The following is a 20,444-nucleotide window of genomic DNA, read 5'->3' as shown; positions in this document are numbered from 1 at the left end:
GTGACCCTGGGCCTGTCACTGCCTCACAGCCTGACCCACCTCACAGGGCTGTTGTGGGGATTAAATGAGGAGAAGGAGACACATATGCATCACCTCGGGCCCCTTGGGAGGAAATAGTGAGACACAAATGCAATAAATAAATAAATATTATTTCTTAAGGCTAAGCCGTCATGCCAAAATATTAGTTACAGGTAGGTAGCCGTGTTGGTCTTCAGTATACCTGAAGAAGTGTGCATGCACACAAACGCTCATACCAATAACAAATTTAGTTGGTCTCTAAGGTGCTACTGGAAGGAATTTTTTTTATTTTATGCCAAAATACGTTGAGCATATTTAACAATTAAAATAAACCCATTTGGGGGGGGGGCATATTTGAGACGCATTTCCTTTTTGTTGAACATCTTTTGATACTTCCTGGAGTACGTGTGTGTGTGTGTGTCCTAAAGGCAAAACATTACCACTATGGGGGAAACTCAAGTTGTTGTGAAATATACATGATTAAATTTTCTCAGGTCTTTATTGATTAGATTTTTCAACAGCCAGTGGGAGAGTGGCAGTGGAGTAATTGAATCCCAGACACAATGCTGGGTGTGTTCTTTTGTCCTTCTTCCTTCTGGGGTGGGTGGGGTGGGTGGAGCCAGTTATCTAGGGAGGGGTGAGGGTAGCCAAGCAGTGTAGTCTTTCAATTTACACAGTGTCTGCCTTTGAGTAGCCACCACTGTGCTCCCAATTCACATGTTCCTTTAATATTCCAAGTAACTGGAAAGTAAAGGTAAAGGGACCCCTGACCATTAGGTCCAGTCGTGGCCAACTCTGGGGTTACAGCGCTCATCTCGCTTTATTGGCCAAGGGAGCCGGCATACAGCTTCTGGGTCATGTGGCCAGCATGACTAAGCCCGCGTCCCTCTAACTGGAAAGTACCTTGGTGTTAATACTTCCAAAAACTGCCCCCCCCTTATAAAGAACATAAGATGAACCATGCTGGATCAATCCACTATCCTCAGGGCCAGATTTAGGTTTGATGAGTTGGACACGGGTGGCGCTGTGGGTTAAACCACAAAGCCTAGGACTTGCCGATCAGAAGGTCGGTGGTTCAAATCCCCGCAATGGGGCGAGCTCCCGTTGCTTGGTCCTTGCTCCTGCCAACCTAGCAGTTCGAAAGCACATCAAAGTGCAAGTAGATAAATTGGTACTGCTCCGGCAGGAAGGTAAACGGCATTATAGTGTGCTGCTCTGGTTCGCCAGAAGCAGCTTAGTCATGCTGGCCACATGACCTGGAAGCTGTACGTCGGCTCCCTTGGCCAATAAAGCGAGATGAGCGCCGCAACCCCAGAGTTGGTCACGACTGGACCTAATGGTCAGGGGTCCCTTTACATTTACGTTTAAGCTGCTGAAGGTAATGGGGCCCTTTATATATCCAGCTGTCCTTTGTCAACAACAAATTGTATCTGTTTTTTTGTGTTGAATATATGTTATATGGTAACTAAGTTTGAGAACCATTGTATATAGAAATGAGCAAACCAGTGATATTTTAGGGAGCAGGCTAGCAGGCAGGGCCCATTACTTACACCATAGGAGCCTACACAAAACAAAACAAAACAAAACAAAACAAAACAAAACAAAACAAAACAAAACAAAACAAAACAAAACAAAACACTGTTGCTGTATGTAGGTTTTATTTTATTTGTTTTTTATCTTACACAGTGGACACTCGGGTTGCGAACATGATCCATGTGGGAGGCATGTTCGCAACCCACAGCGCCACATCTGCGCACATGCAGCTTGCGATTTGGCATTTCTGCGCATGCACAAAGCGCAATTTAATGCTTCTGCGCATGAGTGACCGCCAAAACCCGGAAGTAACCTGTTCCGATGCTTCTGGTTTCTGGCGCATCCGTATCCTGAAAACGCGCAACCTGAAGCATCTGTAACCCAAGGTATGACTGTATTTTGCAAATGTACATCCAGGTTTTTTCCCCCTTTAGATTTTTTGGGGGCCCCTAAGCTGTAGCTTCTTTAGCTTATACGTAAATCCTGCACTGACTATCCTCTCCTCTAACCAGATGTGGGGAGAATGCTGTTGTATTCCGGTCCTGCTGTTGGGCTAACCATTGGGGCATCTGGCTGGCAACTGTGAAAGCAGGATGCAAGACTAGATGGGCCACTGGCCTGATCCAGTTCTTATTTTTGACCTGGCATTTATACACTTTCCCCCAGCATTCAACAACTACAGGACCCCCTCCACTTCCAATTCCTAGGATCTACCGTATTTTTCGCTCCATTGGACGCACCGGACCATAGGAGGGGGAGAACAGGGAAAATTTTTTTTCTCTTGTTCTCCCCCTCTAAAACAAGGTGCGTTCAAGGTACATTCACCAGAGCTTGTGGAGCTGGCGGTGGGGGGAAGCGCTGCTTTCCCCCACTGCCAGCCTCAAAGATCCCTGAAGCCTTTGGAGCGCAGCGCCCCGCTGCCCTGCAGAGGTTTGCGCACAGCCGTCCCCAAGCTAGAGCAGCGAGATGGAGCCCTCCGTCTCGCTGTTCTGGCTTGGGAACAGCCTTGCTAGCTTCTGCAGGACAGCGAGGTGAAGGCACCCCGCTGCCCTAGAGAGGTTTGCACGCAGCCGTCCCCAAGCTAGAGCAGCAAGATGGAGCCCTCCGTCTCGCTGTTCTGGCTTGGGAACAGCCTTGCTAGCTTCTGCAGGACAGCGGGGTGAAGGCACCCCGCTGCCCTGCAGAGGTTTGCGCGCAGCAATCCCCAAGCTAGAGCAGCGAGACGGAGCGCTCCGCAGTGCACCGTCTTCCTGTTCTGGCTTTGAGCTTAGCGGCGCAGCCTGCATTCGCTCTATAGGACGCACACACATTTCCCCTTAATTTTTGGAGGGGGAAATGTGCATCCTATAGAATGAAAAATACGGTAAGTGAGCAGAGCCCTCCCACATCTCTGAACAGCATCTGTGTCCTCAGCCCTATCCACTGATGAGCTGTACGAGGACCTTATATTATTATTACATTTTTTATTTATACCCCGCCCATCTGGCAGGGTTGCCCCAGCCACTTTGGGAGGCTTCCAACACATAGAAAAAACACAATAAAACATCAAACAGCAACAATCTGATCCAATATAAAAAGTCACGATAACTTTAAAATAAACAACTTTTATCAGACAAAGCAACATTCAACTACCGGAATCTAATTGTGAAGAGTAAAATTGGACACCAGCAAATAATAATTAAACGGTTTACACTTATCAGCCACAATAAAGAATTACCAATCTATAATCAATAAAAATACAGTGGTGCCTCGCAAGACGAAAAGAATCCGTTCTGTGATTCTCTTCGTCTAGCGGTTTCTTCGTCTTGTGAAGCAAGCCCATTGACGGATTAGCGGATTAGCACTATTAGCGGCTTTTAGCGGCTTATCTGCTGATCGGATCAGCTGATAAGCGGCTTAGCAGCTTAGAAAAAGGGGGGGGGGAGAAAAACCCCCGCAGGAACTCGCAAGACATTGTCATCTTGCGAAGCAAGCCCATAGGAGATTCGTTTTGCGAAGCACCTCCAAAAAGGAAAACTCTTTCGTCTAGCGAGTTTTCCGTCTTGCGAGGCATTCGTCTTGCGGGGCACCACTGTAACAGCAAGTCACAATGCATAAAATACCACAAAACATACAAAACCACGTTAAAGGATCAAACTGAGAAACAAGGACACACAACTTGTAAAACTATCCCCACCCCCCGAACCAGATTCAAGTCCTGGACTGGAAGATTTTACATTTAACCCAAAGTTCTTTCTTAAAATGGAGCAAGCATGGATGCCTGAGATTCTGAAACCAATTCCGTTGCAACAATGCCACAGATCAAGACATCAGCAGCCGACACACCTTTGATTTGATGATGTAGGCGTCAGGCTACCCTTTGTGGAATTTGTTGGTGGCTGATACTGGATTGCGTGGATGTTTGGTTTAAACAGGCAACCGATCAAGCTCAGCTATTGGCTGAGTGAGCCTGGCCCACGCCACTGCGTTACCTGATCAAATTAAATCCAACAAAGGGGAACCGGTGTAGACAGGCCGCTCAACACAATCTTAAGAGAAATCAGGCTGAAGTGAATTGCGCCAGCTCCAAAATCTATCAGAAGCAAGTTCAGCCCTGGTGGAGTTTGTTCAGCCCAAATCGTTAATCATTCACCCTAGGATTGCCTGTGAAAGCAATCCTAGAGTTAAATCAAATTAGTGCGTTCAAACTGAATTACGCCTAATCATCCTAAGAGGCAAACCTCTCTCTTTTGAACACACAATAGCAAATTTCTGAAAGGTTAAATATTTGAGACCCTTTCAGTTCTTTTTGGTAAAGGAAACAAATATTTGAATTCCAGGCACACAGAGAGGGACCGCTTCCAAAAACAGGGCGATATTGTTTTCTGAAAATGAAATGCATTTTAATTTTGGGTTGCTGGCTGAGTGTACCGTCCTTTCACAACCGCATGGCATGCAGAAATTAAAAAAAAATATGTATGGTCTTCTTGGAAGGAGAAAAGTCTGAAGTGCGGGGGCTGTTAAGGAAGGTGGCATTGACCTTTATTTCCTTCTCTGAAAATTTAGCCTATGGATGTAGAGTTTTGGCATGGGATTCCGCCAAGTACTGTCGGAGGCTGAATTCCTCTATAGACCAGTTGCTGGGAATCAACAACTGATTAGATCAGGCCTATGGCCCATCCATCCAGCAACCTGTGGCCAACCAAATGCCTGTGCGAATCCAGCGAGCAGGATCTGAGTGCAAGAGCCCTCTCCCCATCTTCTCTTCTCCCTCTTTTTCAAGAGGATACCATGGAGCAAGGGTGGCGCTGTGGGTTAAACCACAGAGCCTAGGACTTGCCAATCAGAAGGTCGGTGGTTCGAATCCCCGCAACGGGGTGAGCTCCCGTTGCTCGGTCCCTGCTCCTGCCAACCTAGCAGTTCGAAAGCACGTCAAAGTGCAAGTAGATAGATAGGTACCACTCCGGCGGGAAGGTAAATGGCGTTTCTGTGCGCTGCTCTGGTTCGCCAGAAGCGGCTTAGTCATGCTGGCCACATGACCCGGAAGCTGTATGCCGGCTCCCTTGGCCAGTAAAGCGAGATGAGCGCCACAACCCCAAAGTTGGTCACGACAGGACCTAATGGTAAGGGGTCCCCTTACCTTTACCATGGAGCAAGCTCCAGTCACGTAGTGCAGAATCCAAAGCTATTCTTGTGAATAGGAAGTAACGCAGGGCCTGTGGAAGAAAAGGGCGAGAGGAGACCAATCAGCAATACAAGAACCTGCTGGATCTTCTGTCATGGCCTCTCGGTAGATACCAACATTTGGGAACTGGCCTTCTATGGTGAGAGAAGAGGGAGGCAGAGAGGCATAGCCAGGCATGCAGAGCCTCATGAGATACCATGACCAAACCTTTTTTTTTAATAAATGATTTTTTATTAGGAATTTCAACATAACAATTTATCAAAAATACACCATCCACATGTCCCCCCCATTTTCCCCCTCCCCTCTCACCCCCTAAAAAGGAAAATGTTATGTACTGAGTTGAATAGGATCCAAAAGGCAGCAGTCGAATTGGTCCTAGAACAATAGGGTCCAAAATGCAGCAGTATGATTGGTCTGCAGGAGCCACCCAATCCAGCTCCAGATGGAAGTGAATCCACATCCTGATTGGCCTACAGGAGAATCCTGGAATTAGCCAATCACGTGCAGCCCATTGTGTAAATACTGTATATAAAGTAGATACTTTGGGGAAACTTTCATTCCTCCTCACCACTATGAGCTGAATAAAGAGCATAAAATCCACTCTCGACTCCGAGTATATTTCAGAAAAACCCACCCTCCACCCCAGCCCGACTTCCCTCAGCTCCTCTCTCTGGTTTCTTAACATATGTTATTCTCTGCATATTATAAAATTGTGAAGATCCTCAATTTATCTATCTGTATGTTACCAATAAAATTTTTGTGAGTGTTTATTCAAAACCTGCCAAGGAGTCCAGTTCATTTTGTTGTTTCTTTAAATACTTCGTAAAAGGTTCCCATTCCTCTTTAAAATCACAGTTATCCTTGTCGCGTAGTTTATGTGTCAATTCTGCCAATTCCGCGTAGTCCATCAGTTTCTCTTGCCACAGTTCTTTAGTCGGGATTTCCTCATTCCTCCATCCTTGTGCTGTTAAGACTCTTGCTGCCGTTGAGATACCATGACCAAACCTGATACGGTGGTTTCCGAGAGGGAGGAGGCAGTTTTTGGATACTGCATGTTATTTTGAATCAATATGGTGGACCAAAACATTCTGAACTCCGCCACTTCAGATGCCTCTGGAAATATTGCTGCCCAATTAGGTAGGTCTGTTCCCAAGACTGAGGAGTGGATTTTGGCCTGTGCTTGAATTCCATCAGACACTGTTTTGAATTCGGCTGGTGGACCAAACAATTTCAAACTGTGAAAATCTGAAGTTATCGCTGCCCAATGTGATGTAGCAGTTCCACACTGTGCTGATGTGGACGTCTCCAAAGAGATCTCTTGCCATTGGTTTTGTCCTCCTTTGTAATAGTGACAGCTGATATTGAGCCATGTACCAAGTGTGTGATCCTGAAGGGGTCTGCTCCACCATCATGTTTAGGGAAGTTTTTAATGACTGGTGTTTTAATGTATTTTTAATATTTTGTTGGAAGCCACCCAGAGTGGCTGGGGAAACCCAGCCAGATGGGCAGGGTATGTATGTATGTATGTATGTATGTATGTATGTATGTATAAGGTAAAGGTAAAGGGACCCCTGACCATTAGGTCCAGTCGTGGGCGACTCTGGGGCTGCGGCGCTCATCTCGCTTTATTGGCCGAGGGAGCCGGCATACAGCTTCCGGGTCATGTGGCCAGCATGACTAATCCGCTTCTGGTGAACCAGAGCAGCGCACAGAAACGCCGTTTACCTTCCCGCCGGAGTGGTACCTATTTATCTACTTGCACTTTGACGAGCTTTCAAACTGCTAGGTTGGCAGGAGCAGGGACCCAGCAAAGGGAGCTCACCCCATTGTGGGGATTCGAACCGCCAACCTTCTGATCAGCAAGTCCTAGGTTCTGTGGTTTAACCCACAGTGCCACCCGCATTTCATATGTATGTCCAGTATGTATGTACGTATGTATGTATGTATGTATGTATAAATAAATATCTTGTGGATTCCAGCTACTGCTATTCAGAAGCAAGCAGCCTCTTGACTGTGGAGGAAAAGCATAGCCATCGTGGCTAGCAATCATGAATGAAACGTGCTGCAAATGAAGCCACTTAATGAATAAACCGGGTCCAAACTCTGCAAATGGTATCACACCGGGCTGCAGGTGGGGGGGGGGATTCCATTTCTTTCTTTTTAAAAAAATTATGTTCATTAAAGATTTTCTCGGTTTACATGCATTGTCTCGGGAGATTCCATTTCTGAACGGTTCCTTGCATTACCTCCCCACCCCATAAAAACAACCCTCCCTGCAAGAAGAAATCTAGAACAGCAGGAAACAGAACTGTCCTCTTATTGGTGCAGCAATAAAACTGCTAGCAGATTTACAAAGCTAAGCAGAGTCTGGTCTGGTTACAAATTGGATGGGGGAACACGTGTTGAGATTCCTGTATTGCAGGGGGTTGGACTAGATGACCCTTGGGGTCCCTTCAAACTCTTCAGTTCTATCTATGATTCTATGAACCTTAAACTGTCAAGGAGTTTTCCCGATTCCTTCTTCCCTATATATGGGGGGAGCATTCAATATTTCTACCCCTTCACTCTGTTAGGTGCCCTTGCAGAGCAGGCCTAATCTAATCGTCACCCACAGCACAGTTTTTCTGCTGGCAGGTGAAGAGGTTTTTGGGAATTGGTCACTTTTAATGAGGGTCATGCTTTTTCTGTTGAGATTGTCTGCACACTTTATTATTTTATCTTATTCTTATTTTATCTGTTCTTATTTTATCTGCAAGCTGCCTTGAGATTGCCTTTCCCCCCAACAGCCGCTGCCACCAGTGGCGTAGCGTGGGGGGTGCAAGGGGGGCCGGCCGCACCGGGCGCAACATCTGGGGGGGGGCGCGCTCGCTGCCTCCGGAGTCGCCGAAGAGCCTCGGGCGCAGGCTGTAGCAGAGCCCCATGTCTTGCGGAACCGACGAGCTGGCAGCGGCTCTCAGCGCTCGCCGCGGTCCCCGCGCGTCAGGGCCGCGGAGGGTGCGCCAGGCAGCCCCTCCTCACAGCCCCGCCGCCGCTGCTGCAGCTGCTGGGCCGTGTTGCATTTTCCTCGCCTCTCTGCCCTCCTCCTCCTCCGGGCAAGCGGTGTCGTTTGGGCGGCAGCGCCAGCGGCAACTCGCCTCAGATCACCTGACGCGGCAGGTTAGGGGTTAGGGGGCACAAATTACTTGCCTTGCCCCGGGTTAGGGGGCGCAAATTACTTGCCTTGCCCCGGGTGCTGACAACCCACGCTACGCCGCTGGCTGCCACATAAGATTTATGCACTATTTAATTACTATTATTCTTAATTGTTAATCGCCTTCCACATGCACATCTCCAGGCAATGTAAAGGGTTCAAATCTTCACTTGACCATGCAGCTCACTGGGTGATCTTAGGTCAGTCACTGGCTCTCAGCCAATAGCCTGTCTCACAAGGGTATTAAATTGGGGAGGGTAAAGGAAAACCATGTAGACCACTTTGAGCTCCTTAGAGAAAAAAGGTGAGATATAAATGCCAAAAAAGAGAACAACCTATAATAAAAACAGCAAAGAAAATACAATATATTATTATTAATTGAATTTATTACCACCCTATACCCGGAGGTCTCAGTGCTCGATTAAACCCCTCCCCAAAAATATACCTGTAAGGGGGTTACATAACATGATGCAGTGTAGTGGCTTCCTCAAGCTTGGCCCTCCAGCTGTTTTTGGCCTACAACTCCCATGATCCCTAGCTAGTAGGACCAGTGGTCAGGGATGATGGGAATTGTAGTCACAAAACATCTGGAGCAGGCTTCCTCAACCTCGGCCCTCCAGATGTTTTGAGACTACAATTCCCATCATCCCTGACCACTGGTCCTGCTAGCTAGGGATTCATGGGAGTTGGAGGCCAAAAACAGCTTGAGGGCCGTGGTTGAGGAAGCCTGGCTTAGAGTGTGGAACTAGGATATGAGAGAACCAGGTTCGAATCCACGCTCAGCCATGAAACTCATTGGGTGACTTGGGGCCAGTCACTGCCTCTCAGCCTAGCCTACATCATGGGGTTCTGGGGATTAAATGAGGTGAAGCAAAATACACCACTTCGAGCTCCATGGAGGAAATATATATATATATACAGTGGTACCTCTGGTTGGGATGCGGGTGGCGCTGTGGGTTAAACCACAGAGCCTAGGACTTGCCAATCAGAAGGTCGGCGGTTCGAATCCCCGCAACGACGGGGTGAGCTCCCGTTGCTCGGTCCCTGCTCCTGCCAACCTAGCAGTTCGAAAGCACGTCAAAGTGCAAGTAGATAAATAGGTAGCGCTCCGGCGGGAAGGTAAATGGCGTTTCCGTGCGCTGCTCTGGTTCTGAGTTGCTAAGAAGCAACTTAGTCCTGCTGGCCACATGACCCGGAAGCTGTACGCCGGCTCCCTCAGCCAATAAAGCGAGATGAGCGCCACAACCCCAGAGTCGGCCACGACTGGACCTAATGGTCAGGGGTCCCTTACCTCTAGTTACGTCCACTTTATTTTATGTTCTTTCAGGCTACATCCCATGGCGACCCGGAAGTACCGGAAAGGGTTACTTCTGGGTTTCGCCGCTTGCGTATGCACGCAAAATGACATCACGCACATGCGAAGAAGTGGCGAATTGCGATCCATGCGTGCGCAGACATGCCGCTGCGGGTTGCGCTCTTTTCATGTTGCGAACGGGCCTCCGGAACGGATCCCATTCGCAACCAGAGGTACCACTGTATACCTTCAGTAGAATAAATAAATAGATGCTGTAAGTAAATAAACAAATCTGTCATTTTTAAAAAATGGCAGGCTTTTAAAAACAGCGCACATATTAAAAGCATCAAGATATAGGGAAAAGCAACTGTTGTTTTTTAAAAAAACCTCCAAATGCTTGGAAACACAGAATTGTAGAATTGGAAGGGACCCCTTCGGGTCATCTAGTCCAACCCCCTGCAATCCACTAATCATTGCTGGATAATCCCTGGCAGGTGCCCCCCCCCGACCTCTCCTGGAAAACCTCCAACAAAGGCAAGTCCATCACCTTGCCAGGTAAGTTACCATCAGAAAGTTCTTCCTGATGCGTAAGGGGAAGGGGGTTGGGGAGAAAGGAGAGTTTTTAGCAGGCTGCGAAGCCAGCAGGGCAACAGGCGGGGAGTTTCAGAGACCAGTTGCTGCTACCCTGGCCGAAGATCGACTTTCCCCTTCTCGGATCCACCTCTCCGTCCTCAGCTCAGGACCCGAAGCTCGCCTCTCAGCCTCGCTCTAGCCGAGCGCAGCGCTGCCTCCTTTGCGCCGCTCTCCGCCGGGAGCGCGCGGGAGGGGGGGAGGGAGGCGGAGCGGAGGGGGCGGGACTCCCCTCCTGGCCCCGCCCCCGACCTTCGCCTCCGTGCTCGGGGCCCCGCCCCCGGCTCGCAGCTGGGCTCGGGCCGCCGCCGGCCTCCCTATAAAGCGGCCGCCTCCAGCCGCCCGGCTGCTGATCCGGCTCCGCGGGGGGAAGGAACGAGATGGTCAGCCCGAGCGCCGCAGCAAAATGCTGGATGGACACCGCCTGCTCCGCTGGCTCTTCTTCTCCTCCGCCTCCTGCGCGCTCCTAGTGCTGCTGCTCGCCGGCGCTCCGGGACCGTCCCTTGCCTACTTCGGGTAAGTCGGCGGCGGGCGCGGCTGCCTCACCTCGGGGGCTGCTTTTTAGCTGACACCCCCCTAATCTCCTCTCCAGAGGTAACGCGGCGGGGTCGGACTCTGCAGCCGGCGATCGCGTGGCGCTGCGACGCTTTGCTCGCGAGGAAGCGAGCCCCGGGCCGCCGCTGGCTGCTCCGGGATCGGTTGCCTTTGGATCGCGCTGCGCTTCACCCGCGCGCAAGCGACGCTGCGCTTCGTGGGAAGTAAAGCGCCGCTGGGTATTGGGGGGCCGGTAGGAGCAAGGGGAGCGGGATCTGGTTGCGGTGGCTGGGGCTGCAGCGCTGTGCGCGCTTCCTCGCGAGTAAAGCGCCCTCGACCTGGGAGGGGCCTGCTTCACAGCAAACCCGCTGTCCGCTTTTTATTTGTTCGTAAAATGCTTCCCTGGAAACGGGGCTTGTCTTTTGCAAGTTCACCTTCGTGCCTTCCTCTGCCCCCACTACAACCTGCTAGCAGCGTTCCCCCTCGCAGCCGTGGCGTGCGCCCATCACCGTACCGTCGAGCCTGCCTCTTCCTCCTCCTCTCTCCAACATGCTGCTTGCAAACCCTGAAGTTTTGCAACTTTTGCATTTAAGCCAAAGCCTCGACGCCCTTCCCTATTCTCTCTCCCTTCCATTTTCATATAGGGCGCCCGCTGTGCCCCCTCCCCACCCCCACCCCTGCGTGACTTGGCAGCAATCCGACTGCCTCTGTCTCCCTTAGGTGTGCCCCATAATCCCGCTTCACCTTCCAGCTGAGAGCGGCAGGTTGCTCGCTCGCTCGCTCCGGCGGCGTCCCTGCCCGCTGGACGACCCGCGAGCGCTTCTCTCCGGCGCATAAAACGCACCGCTCCAAAATACTGCATAATCTCGTGCAGGCTGCTTAACCCAGCCTCTATGCAGTCTGTATTTTCCCCTTACTAAAACCCCTTTTTCAGTATTCCCCTCTCTCCACCCAAAGCCCACCACATCTCCCGGCAAAGTTTTTGCAGACCCCCCTCCCTGCCCAGTATGAATGTTCAGGGATGAGGGGTGCATTTTGCACGAATCTCTTACCTGAACCACCTGTTTTCACTCTCCCTTCTCCGCATTATAGGTTGTTCAGGGTGTTTTGCAGCATCCAGGGCTGTTTGCTATGTAGACCAATACTCCCCTTCTTTATTATCCCCCTCCCCAAATTATTTGGGGTCAGGTGCATCCAAAAAGTGGCAAACGATTCCTTGTTCCACGCAGTCACCCTTCTAAAAATCTGATTGCATTGAATCGGAAGGGACAGGAAGTGGGAGAGGAGTAATTTGGTGGTGCTACTTTCCCTGCAGAACCAAGCGACTCTCTTGGGGTGTGTGTGTGTGTGTGAAACACAAATGCACAATTTTTGTCTCCCCTCCCCTCCTTGCAAACTACCTGTGTAGCCCCTTCTGACGCTCTTTCCAAAGAAGACACATTGACTCTTCTTAAATGTGTGTTAGGAAATGTCCAATGATTGTATTGTGTGTTCCTCACCCTGCAATGAAAATCTTCGGTAGATTGCATAAGAACAATACGCTGTTCCTGGGCTACCGGTGTCAAAGTGGTGGGTTTTTAGGAGAAGTGGCAAAGCTTAAGGGGGCTGGGTCTTTGCTTCTCCTTTGGCACTCTAGCAATGACCCTCCCTTCCTCTGCTTGTGTGGGTGACTCATGAGCCTTGTCCTGGGCAAAGATGATGGCAATGTCAACCTGTTTAAACTCTGTGGATTTGCTTTAAGTTGGCCTTAGGCTGGTCCTGAGAAACTGGCCTGAGTCTCAGTGCTGCTGGTGGCGAGTTGGCCTTTCTGTTCAAGGCATGTCTCCCAGTTTGCTTGAACTGCATCCCTTTTCCACGTTAATTTCATGTCTGAAGTTCCAGGCTGTCAGCTGGGAACAGTTTGTTGAGCTCTTTCCTCGCTCCGCTTTGCACTTTGGAAGAATATCCATTGCTTGGCTTGCCTTGAATTTCCCTGGAAGCTGAACAGGCTTGGAAGAGTGAGGTGAGAGGGTTTTCTTTTCTTTTTGCTATAAAACATTGTGCTGATCTGGACGCCCTCTATTTATTTTTCTTTTCCGCGGCGTTTAGTGGTGGGCAACAGCCTGGGTTCTGCAAGCTGACATCGGTTTTAAATGTTTGTGGTCACTCTTCCTTTCTGTGTCTTGTGAGTTTTTTGCTGGCCGTGCAATTTACAGATGACTCTGTTAGGAAATGGCAAGATACATTTTATTTATGGGATGGATCATGCTGGTTGTTCCTTATAGCCATAGGCTGGCGTGTCTTGTGGAGCTGTGCTACCTTTTGAGGCTGAAATGGCTCCCTGTAGAACAAACTTAGAAGGCAACAGTCTACTTTGCCAGATGCATGGTCCTCCTGCAACCCTACAGGCCAATCAAGGATGTAGCCCTCTGATTCCTACCTACCTGCAGTGGCTTACAAGAACAGGCTCCTGTAAGAAAAACCAAAGTATTTCTTTTACTTGTTGCTCACCTGGAGTTCACAGGTGGGAGGCATTTTGCATGAGAATGGTAGGTATCTCCACTAAGGAGATGGTGGAACTTAACCACTTAGTCTGCAAGATCTTACATTGGAAGCCAGCTGTGAGAATGAGCTTTAGTCACCAGGGGTGTACATTGATGCTGCAGAGATGGGGTGTGAGATTTCTGCTGTAAGGGGCACCAGGGCTCCTGTGAATGCGTTTGTTGAGATGCAATTGCGGGGTCTGGAATGTGTGTTTCTGGTGCCCTGGTGTGTGTCCTTCTCTCTCCCACCCTGCCCCAGCTATAGTGATTACTGCTGCCATGTGTTTCTAAGCTCTGGCATTTGGTGGGCAGGCAATCAAAGAGAACAGCGAGAATAAGCTGTTTCTTTTCTTCTTCCTGTATTTCATAAGACTCTCTGTCTGGGAAAGTGCCCTCCCCCCCCTTTTTTAAAAAAAACCTCACCGGCCTGTCTTGGAAGTATGTCCCCCACCCTTCTGAGCTGGTATGTCTGAGTCCCTCCCCATCCTCCCTCCTCTGTGTGCCTGCTCTGATTTCTGCAGCTTCCTTTCTGGAAATGCAAAATGGGTGGGGAGCTGTCATAGGTCGAAAGGCTGTTCTTCTGATCTCAGATCCTTCCCACCGGAGAGGAAAAAAGGAGCAAAACTATTGCGTGCTGGGTGTCCTGTTGTGGCTGCTGTCTCTCTCTCCTCCTTACTCCCCCATCCGCCAAAGACTTGCTACATCTTCCCCTGTTTTAATGAAGTTTGAAAGAGAAGCCCAATCTGCTCCTGTTTGATCAAAAGCATCCCTATGGCTCTGTGTTTTGCTGCCCCTACTCCTAATTAAGCCTGATGGCAATTTGGAGCAATTGGATGCAGTTGTAAAAAGTTGACCTTCCTTACCACTTGTTAAAACCACTCTAGTTTGAGGGGGGTGGGGAGCGGATGGTTTTAAGTGCAGTTCTGGCTCCTGCCAGCAGAGGGGTCCATTAATCCATGAATTAAGTTCATAAAAAAAAACCCACCACCCCCAACTACCCTCTGGTGTTAAGACTCGCAGGTGTATCCTGTTCTCTAAGAAAATAAAATATTTTCATGGGAAAGTTTCTTTTTGCACTCTCCCTCCCTCCCCTCGTCTTGTTCATTTCTATTTATTTTGTTTCTCTCTGGGAGGATCCATTCTCTGTAGGCTGGGATCGGAGGCAAATAGCCAGCCTCTCACCCCCCCCCCCAACCCACACGCACCATAGCAAGATGAGGTTTCTGTTTTAGTGCAGAAAGAATTAAATAAAATGCAAGGAGGTTGCTTTAACCTGCTTCCCTCTGTACCTTCCACCTCTTCAACCTGCTGAGGTCCTCTCCTTGAAGCGTGGCCATTGCTTGCCTCCTCTTAAACCTCAATGCTTAATGGATGTTTTGGATTCCCGACAAGTATCATACCTGGAAAAGAAGCACTCCTGAGTGTGCGTGCAGGCGCATAACAATCATGCACGGATCTCTTTCTGCATGGACAAGAGGAGTCTGGGTGCCACATATGGTGGAATAGGTATCTGCTTATCATACAGTTGCAGAAGTTGGATGCTTTAGCTGAGATTCCTGCATTGCAGGGAGTTGGACTAGATGACCCTTGGGGTCCCTTCCAACTTTACCGTTCCACGAAGGAACACCAGGGGTCATCCAGTCCAACCCCCTGCAGTGCAGGAATCGGTGCATGGGTGCAGAACATGGCCCTTGCCCATTGAATCCTTTCCACATGCAAGAATGTTGAAAAGGCCACTTAATTCATGTGTGCGATGCCTTTCAGAATGACAGGGGAACCCAGGGCGTTGCAGGGCTTCCTGCAGTGCGGCTGATGTGCATGGGTGCATTGCAAACCCACAGGGAAAGAGCATCACTTAATACGCCAGGCATGGGTGTTCAGGGCATGCCTTTAGAGAGAGACTGTTCTGCAGAAATGTTAATGCCTATTAAGGTCTCCCCTGCAGGCAGAAGACTTGACTTTGCTCAGTGTTTATAACACGGTTGATGGCTGTCAGATGGGGGAGGCTGATGGTTTCATGTGCTGCTTGTGGGGTTCCCAAATACCTCTGGTGGTTAGGCAGAAGCAGGACATTAGACGAAGTCCATCCTTCCAGCCTGGTGCCCTCTGGAAGTCTTGGAGTATAGCACCCATTGGCCTCAGCCAGCACCAGGCTGGGGATGGACAGACCCAGCGAACTATTAGCGTGGTCTAGCGCTGTGGGTTAAACCACAGAGCCTAGGACTTGCCGATCAGAAGGTCAGTGGTTCAAATCCCCGTGACGGGGTGAGCTCCCGTTGCTCGGTCCCTGCTCCTGCCAACCTAGCAGTTCAAAAGCATGTCAAAGTGCAAGTAGATAAATGGGTACCATTCCAGCGGGAAGGTAAACGGCGTTTCCGTGCGCTGCTCTGGTTCACCAGAAACGGCTTAGTCATGCTGGCCACATGATCCGGAAGCTGTACGCCAGCTCCCTCGGCCAGTAAAGCGAGATTAGCGCCACAACCCCAGTGTCGGTCACGACTGGACCTAATGTTCAGGGGTCCCTTTACCTAGCTGGGCTCTGATATTGTCCTCATGTACCTGTGGCTGGAGCAGAAACCTGTGGGGTCCTGATCCCCTTGCGACCAAGCCTCCTCCTCTTTGCTTTGCCTCTTGCTGGGTTTTGTTCTTGGTCACAACACGGTGTGACGGAATGTCAGGCAGGAATGTTTTGAGCTGTCTTGGATATCGCAGCAGCATCAACTGTGCAAGGTGCATTATGGAGCAGGGTAGGAAAAATAAGTGCCCAGGCAGTGAGGTAGGTGTCTAAGAATGGAGGGGTGGGAGAAGTGGAGATATTGCCATGGGATGAATGTGAGTAAACGCTATTGCAATGCATCCTGCATCTGGTTGGCCACTGTGAGAACAGGGTGCTGGACTATATGGGCCATCGGCCACCAGGCTCTCCTTATGTCCAAACTACAAGAAAGAAGATTCCACCTAAACATTAGGAAGAACTTCCTGACAGTAAGAGCTGTTTGACAGTGGAATTTGCTGCCAAGGAGTGTGGTGGAGTCTCCTACTTTGGAGGTCTTTAAGCAGAGGCTTGACAACCATATGTCAGGAGTGCTCTGATGGTGTTTTCTGCTTGGCAGGGGGTTGGACTCGATGGCCCTTGTGGTCTCTTCCAACTCTATGATTCTATGTTCTTCAGGCCTGGGTTTGCTGTGGGATGAAGGCCATGGAGGCTTCTTGCTGGAATGAGGTTGAGCCTTTGGAATAAAAGGCGGAGGCAGTTCTAGGCTGATGGGATGGCATGGGAGAGCGGGCAGAGAGTACTGGAGGCAGGAGGTTTTTGGGTGATGGAGCTGGAACTGGGAAAGCCTTTGGCATGATGACTGTGCAGAATTCCTTGGGCAGAGCAGATCCTCATCACAACTTGGGGCAAGTTACATCCTCTGTGCTTGGGAAAGCTGGTGGCGATGGCAAAGTGTGTTTTTAACGTGGACGTTGCCTCTTGGAAGATGCTTTGTAAAGAAACGAGCAAGCTCCGAGGATGCTTGCAGTTTCCACCAAATCTGTTCTGGCTACAGCTGCTTGGAACACATTGCGTGGAAGTGTCCCTTGGAACCTGGTGGTAATTGTGTAGGGGACAGTCTGGCCAAACATCTGTAACTGTTGCCTCTTACAACTTTCCCAGTGTAAGCAGCTGAGGAAATCACCCTTTGTCAATTAACTTGCAAATATTTGACTGTATTGTATGAGCTTCAGTATTGACTGGACTCAACAGTCCCAGCTGGTTTGGAAGATGGTTTCTGGATTAACCCAGGCAAGGTCACTGGGGTCCCCAGTGTTGGCAGCAGTTCATCTCTACCTACCTGATCATGGTAGAAAAGGGAGGATGGCTATCATCACTGTGTCTTATGCATCTCATTTCCAGAGGCAACTGGTGCCAGATAGAAAGGGAATTCTGGGCTAAGACAAACCTCACTCTGATGCAATCTGGTGCCGTTTCTGAAGCTGGATGACACGCTTTACTGCTGATAGGCGAGCAGCAGACCGTAGTTTCTGGCTGTGATGTAGTTTTATAGTTTTGCAAGAACACCTGTAGATGTTTCAGTCCACTGCTGACGTCCCAGGAGGTGCAATGGTTCAGGATATCTGTGTGCCAGGAGTCATAGGGCTGTATCTGACAGTATTCGAATCCAAAACACTCCTGCATGGCTAACTTAGGTTCATTAATTTTAGTGGGTCTTTTCTGAGTAAAATTCCCTTGGCCACAATCCACAAAATCCTGACAGAAGGGGAACTTGTTCTTTGTACTAGAGTCCAGATGCAGGAAATGTGAAGAGTTCTGGAGCACGTTCCAAAATCTGTTTTCCATGCATTTCCCTTTGCCATTTATTACATCTTTATATCCCTGCCTTTTCTTCCAAGGATCTCAAGGCAGTTTGACTCAAGGCAGTTTGAAGTAGCCATAGCTGAATGGTAGAACATCTGCTTTGCATGCAAAAGGACCCAGTTTCAGTCCCAGGAATCTCTAGGGAGGGCTGGGGAGAAGACCCCAGTGTGAAACCTGGGAAGAACCTCTCCTAGCTAGTGTAGACACAGGAGGTGGATCCTGCAGTCCATCCAGGCTTGTTCAACAATGGCTCCCATCACTCTGGACCACTGCCCTTGCCGGCAAAGGCTAATGGGTGTACAAGGAAGTGTGAGGGCTCTGGGTCCCCATCTCTGGTGGAAACAATGCTGAGCTCATTGGACTGAGTTTGTAGAAGTCAGCTTCCTAGGAGATCTGTACCGCCGAACATCCCCAGTTCTCCTTTGGCAGTGGCAGTCAGCAGCCCGGGGCCAGCCTGGTAGCAGATTTTCCCGGGGACAGATTTGCAAATCCAGGGACTGTCCCCGGGAACCGGGGACATCTGGTAACCCAACTTTGGTGTGATCAGCAGCAAAATATTGGACACAGCGGAAAGGAAATGCTTGGGGAAGCTGTGGGAGAAACCAATCAGATCTCTGTTGTTTCAGCCATCTGGTTGGCCACTGTGTGAACAGGATGCTAGACTAGATGGGTCCAGCAGGTTCTTCTTACCATCTTAAGAGGGATGGTCATAGACCTTGCCCCAGAATCTCCTGATAAAGCTTAAAGCGAGTGGAATAGGCCACCCTCCTCTGTGCTGTGCAATGTGTGTGTGGTTTCGACGGCCATAATGCAGAAGCTGTCTGCAGCACCTGCCTCAGTCTTTGGCTTGGCCTGCAGCAGCTGTTGCAACGTGCTTAATGCTCTTTTCCAGTGAGTCTTGTTGGCATGTCAGCTTTCCTTAAGCCTCTGTCTGCCTGTATAGGTTGCGCCAGCTGAATTGTCCTACTTTAGACTGTGCTGGGGAAGCTAAGCACCCTTTTGTTTCTTCAAGTGGAGACCCTGCTAGCGAAACCCTGGGCTACTCATAGGGCAGTCATGGGAAGAAGGTGGATCAGGATCTGCTGGTAGAACTTCAGGGGATCTCTCTCCTCTCATGTTAGATGGTGAAACGGACAAAGCTAACCAGGAGTGGACTTCTGTGTGAAAGGACTGTGTTCGGTTCTGCGGCTGAAAACAAATTTTCATACAAAGTGCTATGATTGCAGAGAGCCAAGCTTGACCTGATGCAGAAGTCTTGTGCTTGAAACTTTTGATATCTCTCTCTTCCTCCCCTCCACCCTTTAACTGAAAGCAGGTAGTTTGGATTGGTGTTGTGGTGCTTGGAGATGCGGTGTGTCTATTAATAAAAAAAACCCCTCAGAAGCGCCACAAAGATCTTCTGTTGGTAGCTAGAAAGAGCAGGGCTGTCTCGGTGGTTGTTGTTGTTTAGTCGTTTAGTCGTGGCCGACTCTTCGTGACCCCCTGGACCAGAGCACGCCAGGCACTCCGGTCTTCCATTGCCTCTTGCAGTTTGGTCAAACTCATGCTGGTAGCTTCAAGAACACTGTCCAACCATCTCGTCCTCTGTTGTCCCCTTCCCCTTGTGCCCTCCATCTTTCCCAACATCAGGGTCTTTTCCAGGGAGTCTTTTCTCCTGAGGTAGCCAAAGTCTTGGAGCCTCAGCTTCAGGATCTGTCCTTCCAGTGAGCACTCAGGGCTGATTTCCTTCAGAATGGATCGGTTTGATCTTCTTGCAGTCCATGGGACTTTCAAGAGTCTCCTCCAGCACCAGAATTCAAAAGCATCCATTCTTTGGCGATCAGCCTTCTTTATGGTCCAGCTCTCACTTCCATACATCACTACTGGGAAAACCATAGCTTGAACTATACGGACCTTTGTTGGCAAGGTGATGTCTCTGCTCCCCCCCCCTGTGGTGGGCCCCCACTTTGTTTAATGCAAGCCTAGTAGCATCTACTCTGCCTGGCATCAGCTTGGCATTCCAGGATCTTGGGTAGGGATGTGTGGTCCCTCCTGCCCCTCTTGCCACTTTCTGCCTGGTTCTTTTTCAAGGAGAGATGCCAAGGACTGAACCCTCTTGCATGCAAAACACCTGCTCTAAGAGATGGGTTAAAGGAAGAGGAGGCAACCCCAAGTAGCAGAGGTTGGTAAAACGAAAACCCAGTCCTGGTTCTTGGTAGATTGTAGTAGGAGGGGAGATATCTCAGGTGTGGTGGACTTAACCTGTCTCAGGGCGGGCAATGTGATCTGCTTGCGTACAGCCCCGTGGTAAAATCATTCCAGATACCACAGTGCCACTGGTATGTATTCTTTGCAGATGATTCCTCCTTCCAATCAAGAAAAGGAATTCTTTGTGAAAGTAGCAGAACTCCATTCTTAGCAGAGGAAGCCGACTTGCCACATCAGATTATTGTCGGTCCTGACCGTCACCAGTTCTCCAGGGTTTTGGGCATGGATTTCTCTTTCTCCGCCCTACCTGGAGATTGAACCACACAGCCTTAGCCACACAGCCCTTCTCCAGACTAGCATCATAGAAAGCTGCCTTATACCAAGGCAGACTTTTGGCCCATCTTGAACTGACTGGCAGGGGCTTGTCAGGTGGGGGAGATTCCCAGAGATGCTGTTGGGTATAGGATATCTGCAAAGCAGGTGCTTTCCCGCTGAGCTTTAAAGCCCTTATT

At 49.6% G+C, this 20,444-nt stretch overlaps 1 protein-coding gene across 1 annotated transcript in view; it reads left to right on the top strand.

Annotated features, from left to right (window-relative positions):
- The first annotated feature begins 10,660 nt into the window (after nucleotides 1–10,660).
- The window catches only part of WNT9A (Wnt family member 9A), a 56,451-nt gene continuing 46,667 nt past the window's right edge, over nucleotides 10,661–20,444 (top strand). Inside the window, exon 1 of the mRNA XM_083467176.1 lies at nucleotides 10,661–10,845. Coding sequence (XP_083323302.1) covers nucleotides 10,736–10,845 — 110 coding nt within the window. The 5' untranslated portion in view covers nucleotides 10,661–10,735. The remainder of the gene's footprint in view (nucleotides 10,846–20,444) is intronic.

The sequence above is a fragment of the Podarcis liolepis genome (assembly GCF_965112155.1).
Source record: "Podarcis liolepis genome assembly, chromosome: 12".
Classification (NCBI taxonomy): Eukaryota; Metazoa; Chordata; class Lepidosauria; order Squamata; family Lacertidae; genus Podarcis; species Podarcis liolepis.
The sequence above is the reverse complement of the archived record's forward strand: the minus strand, read 5'-3'. Positions and strand labels throughout refer to the sequence as shown.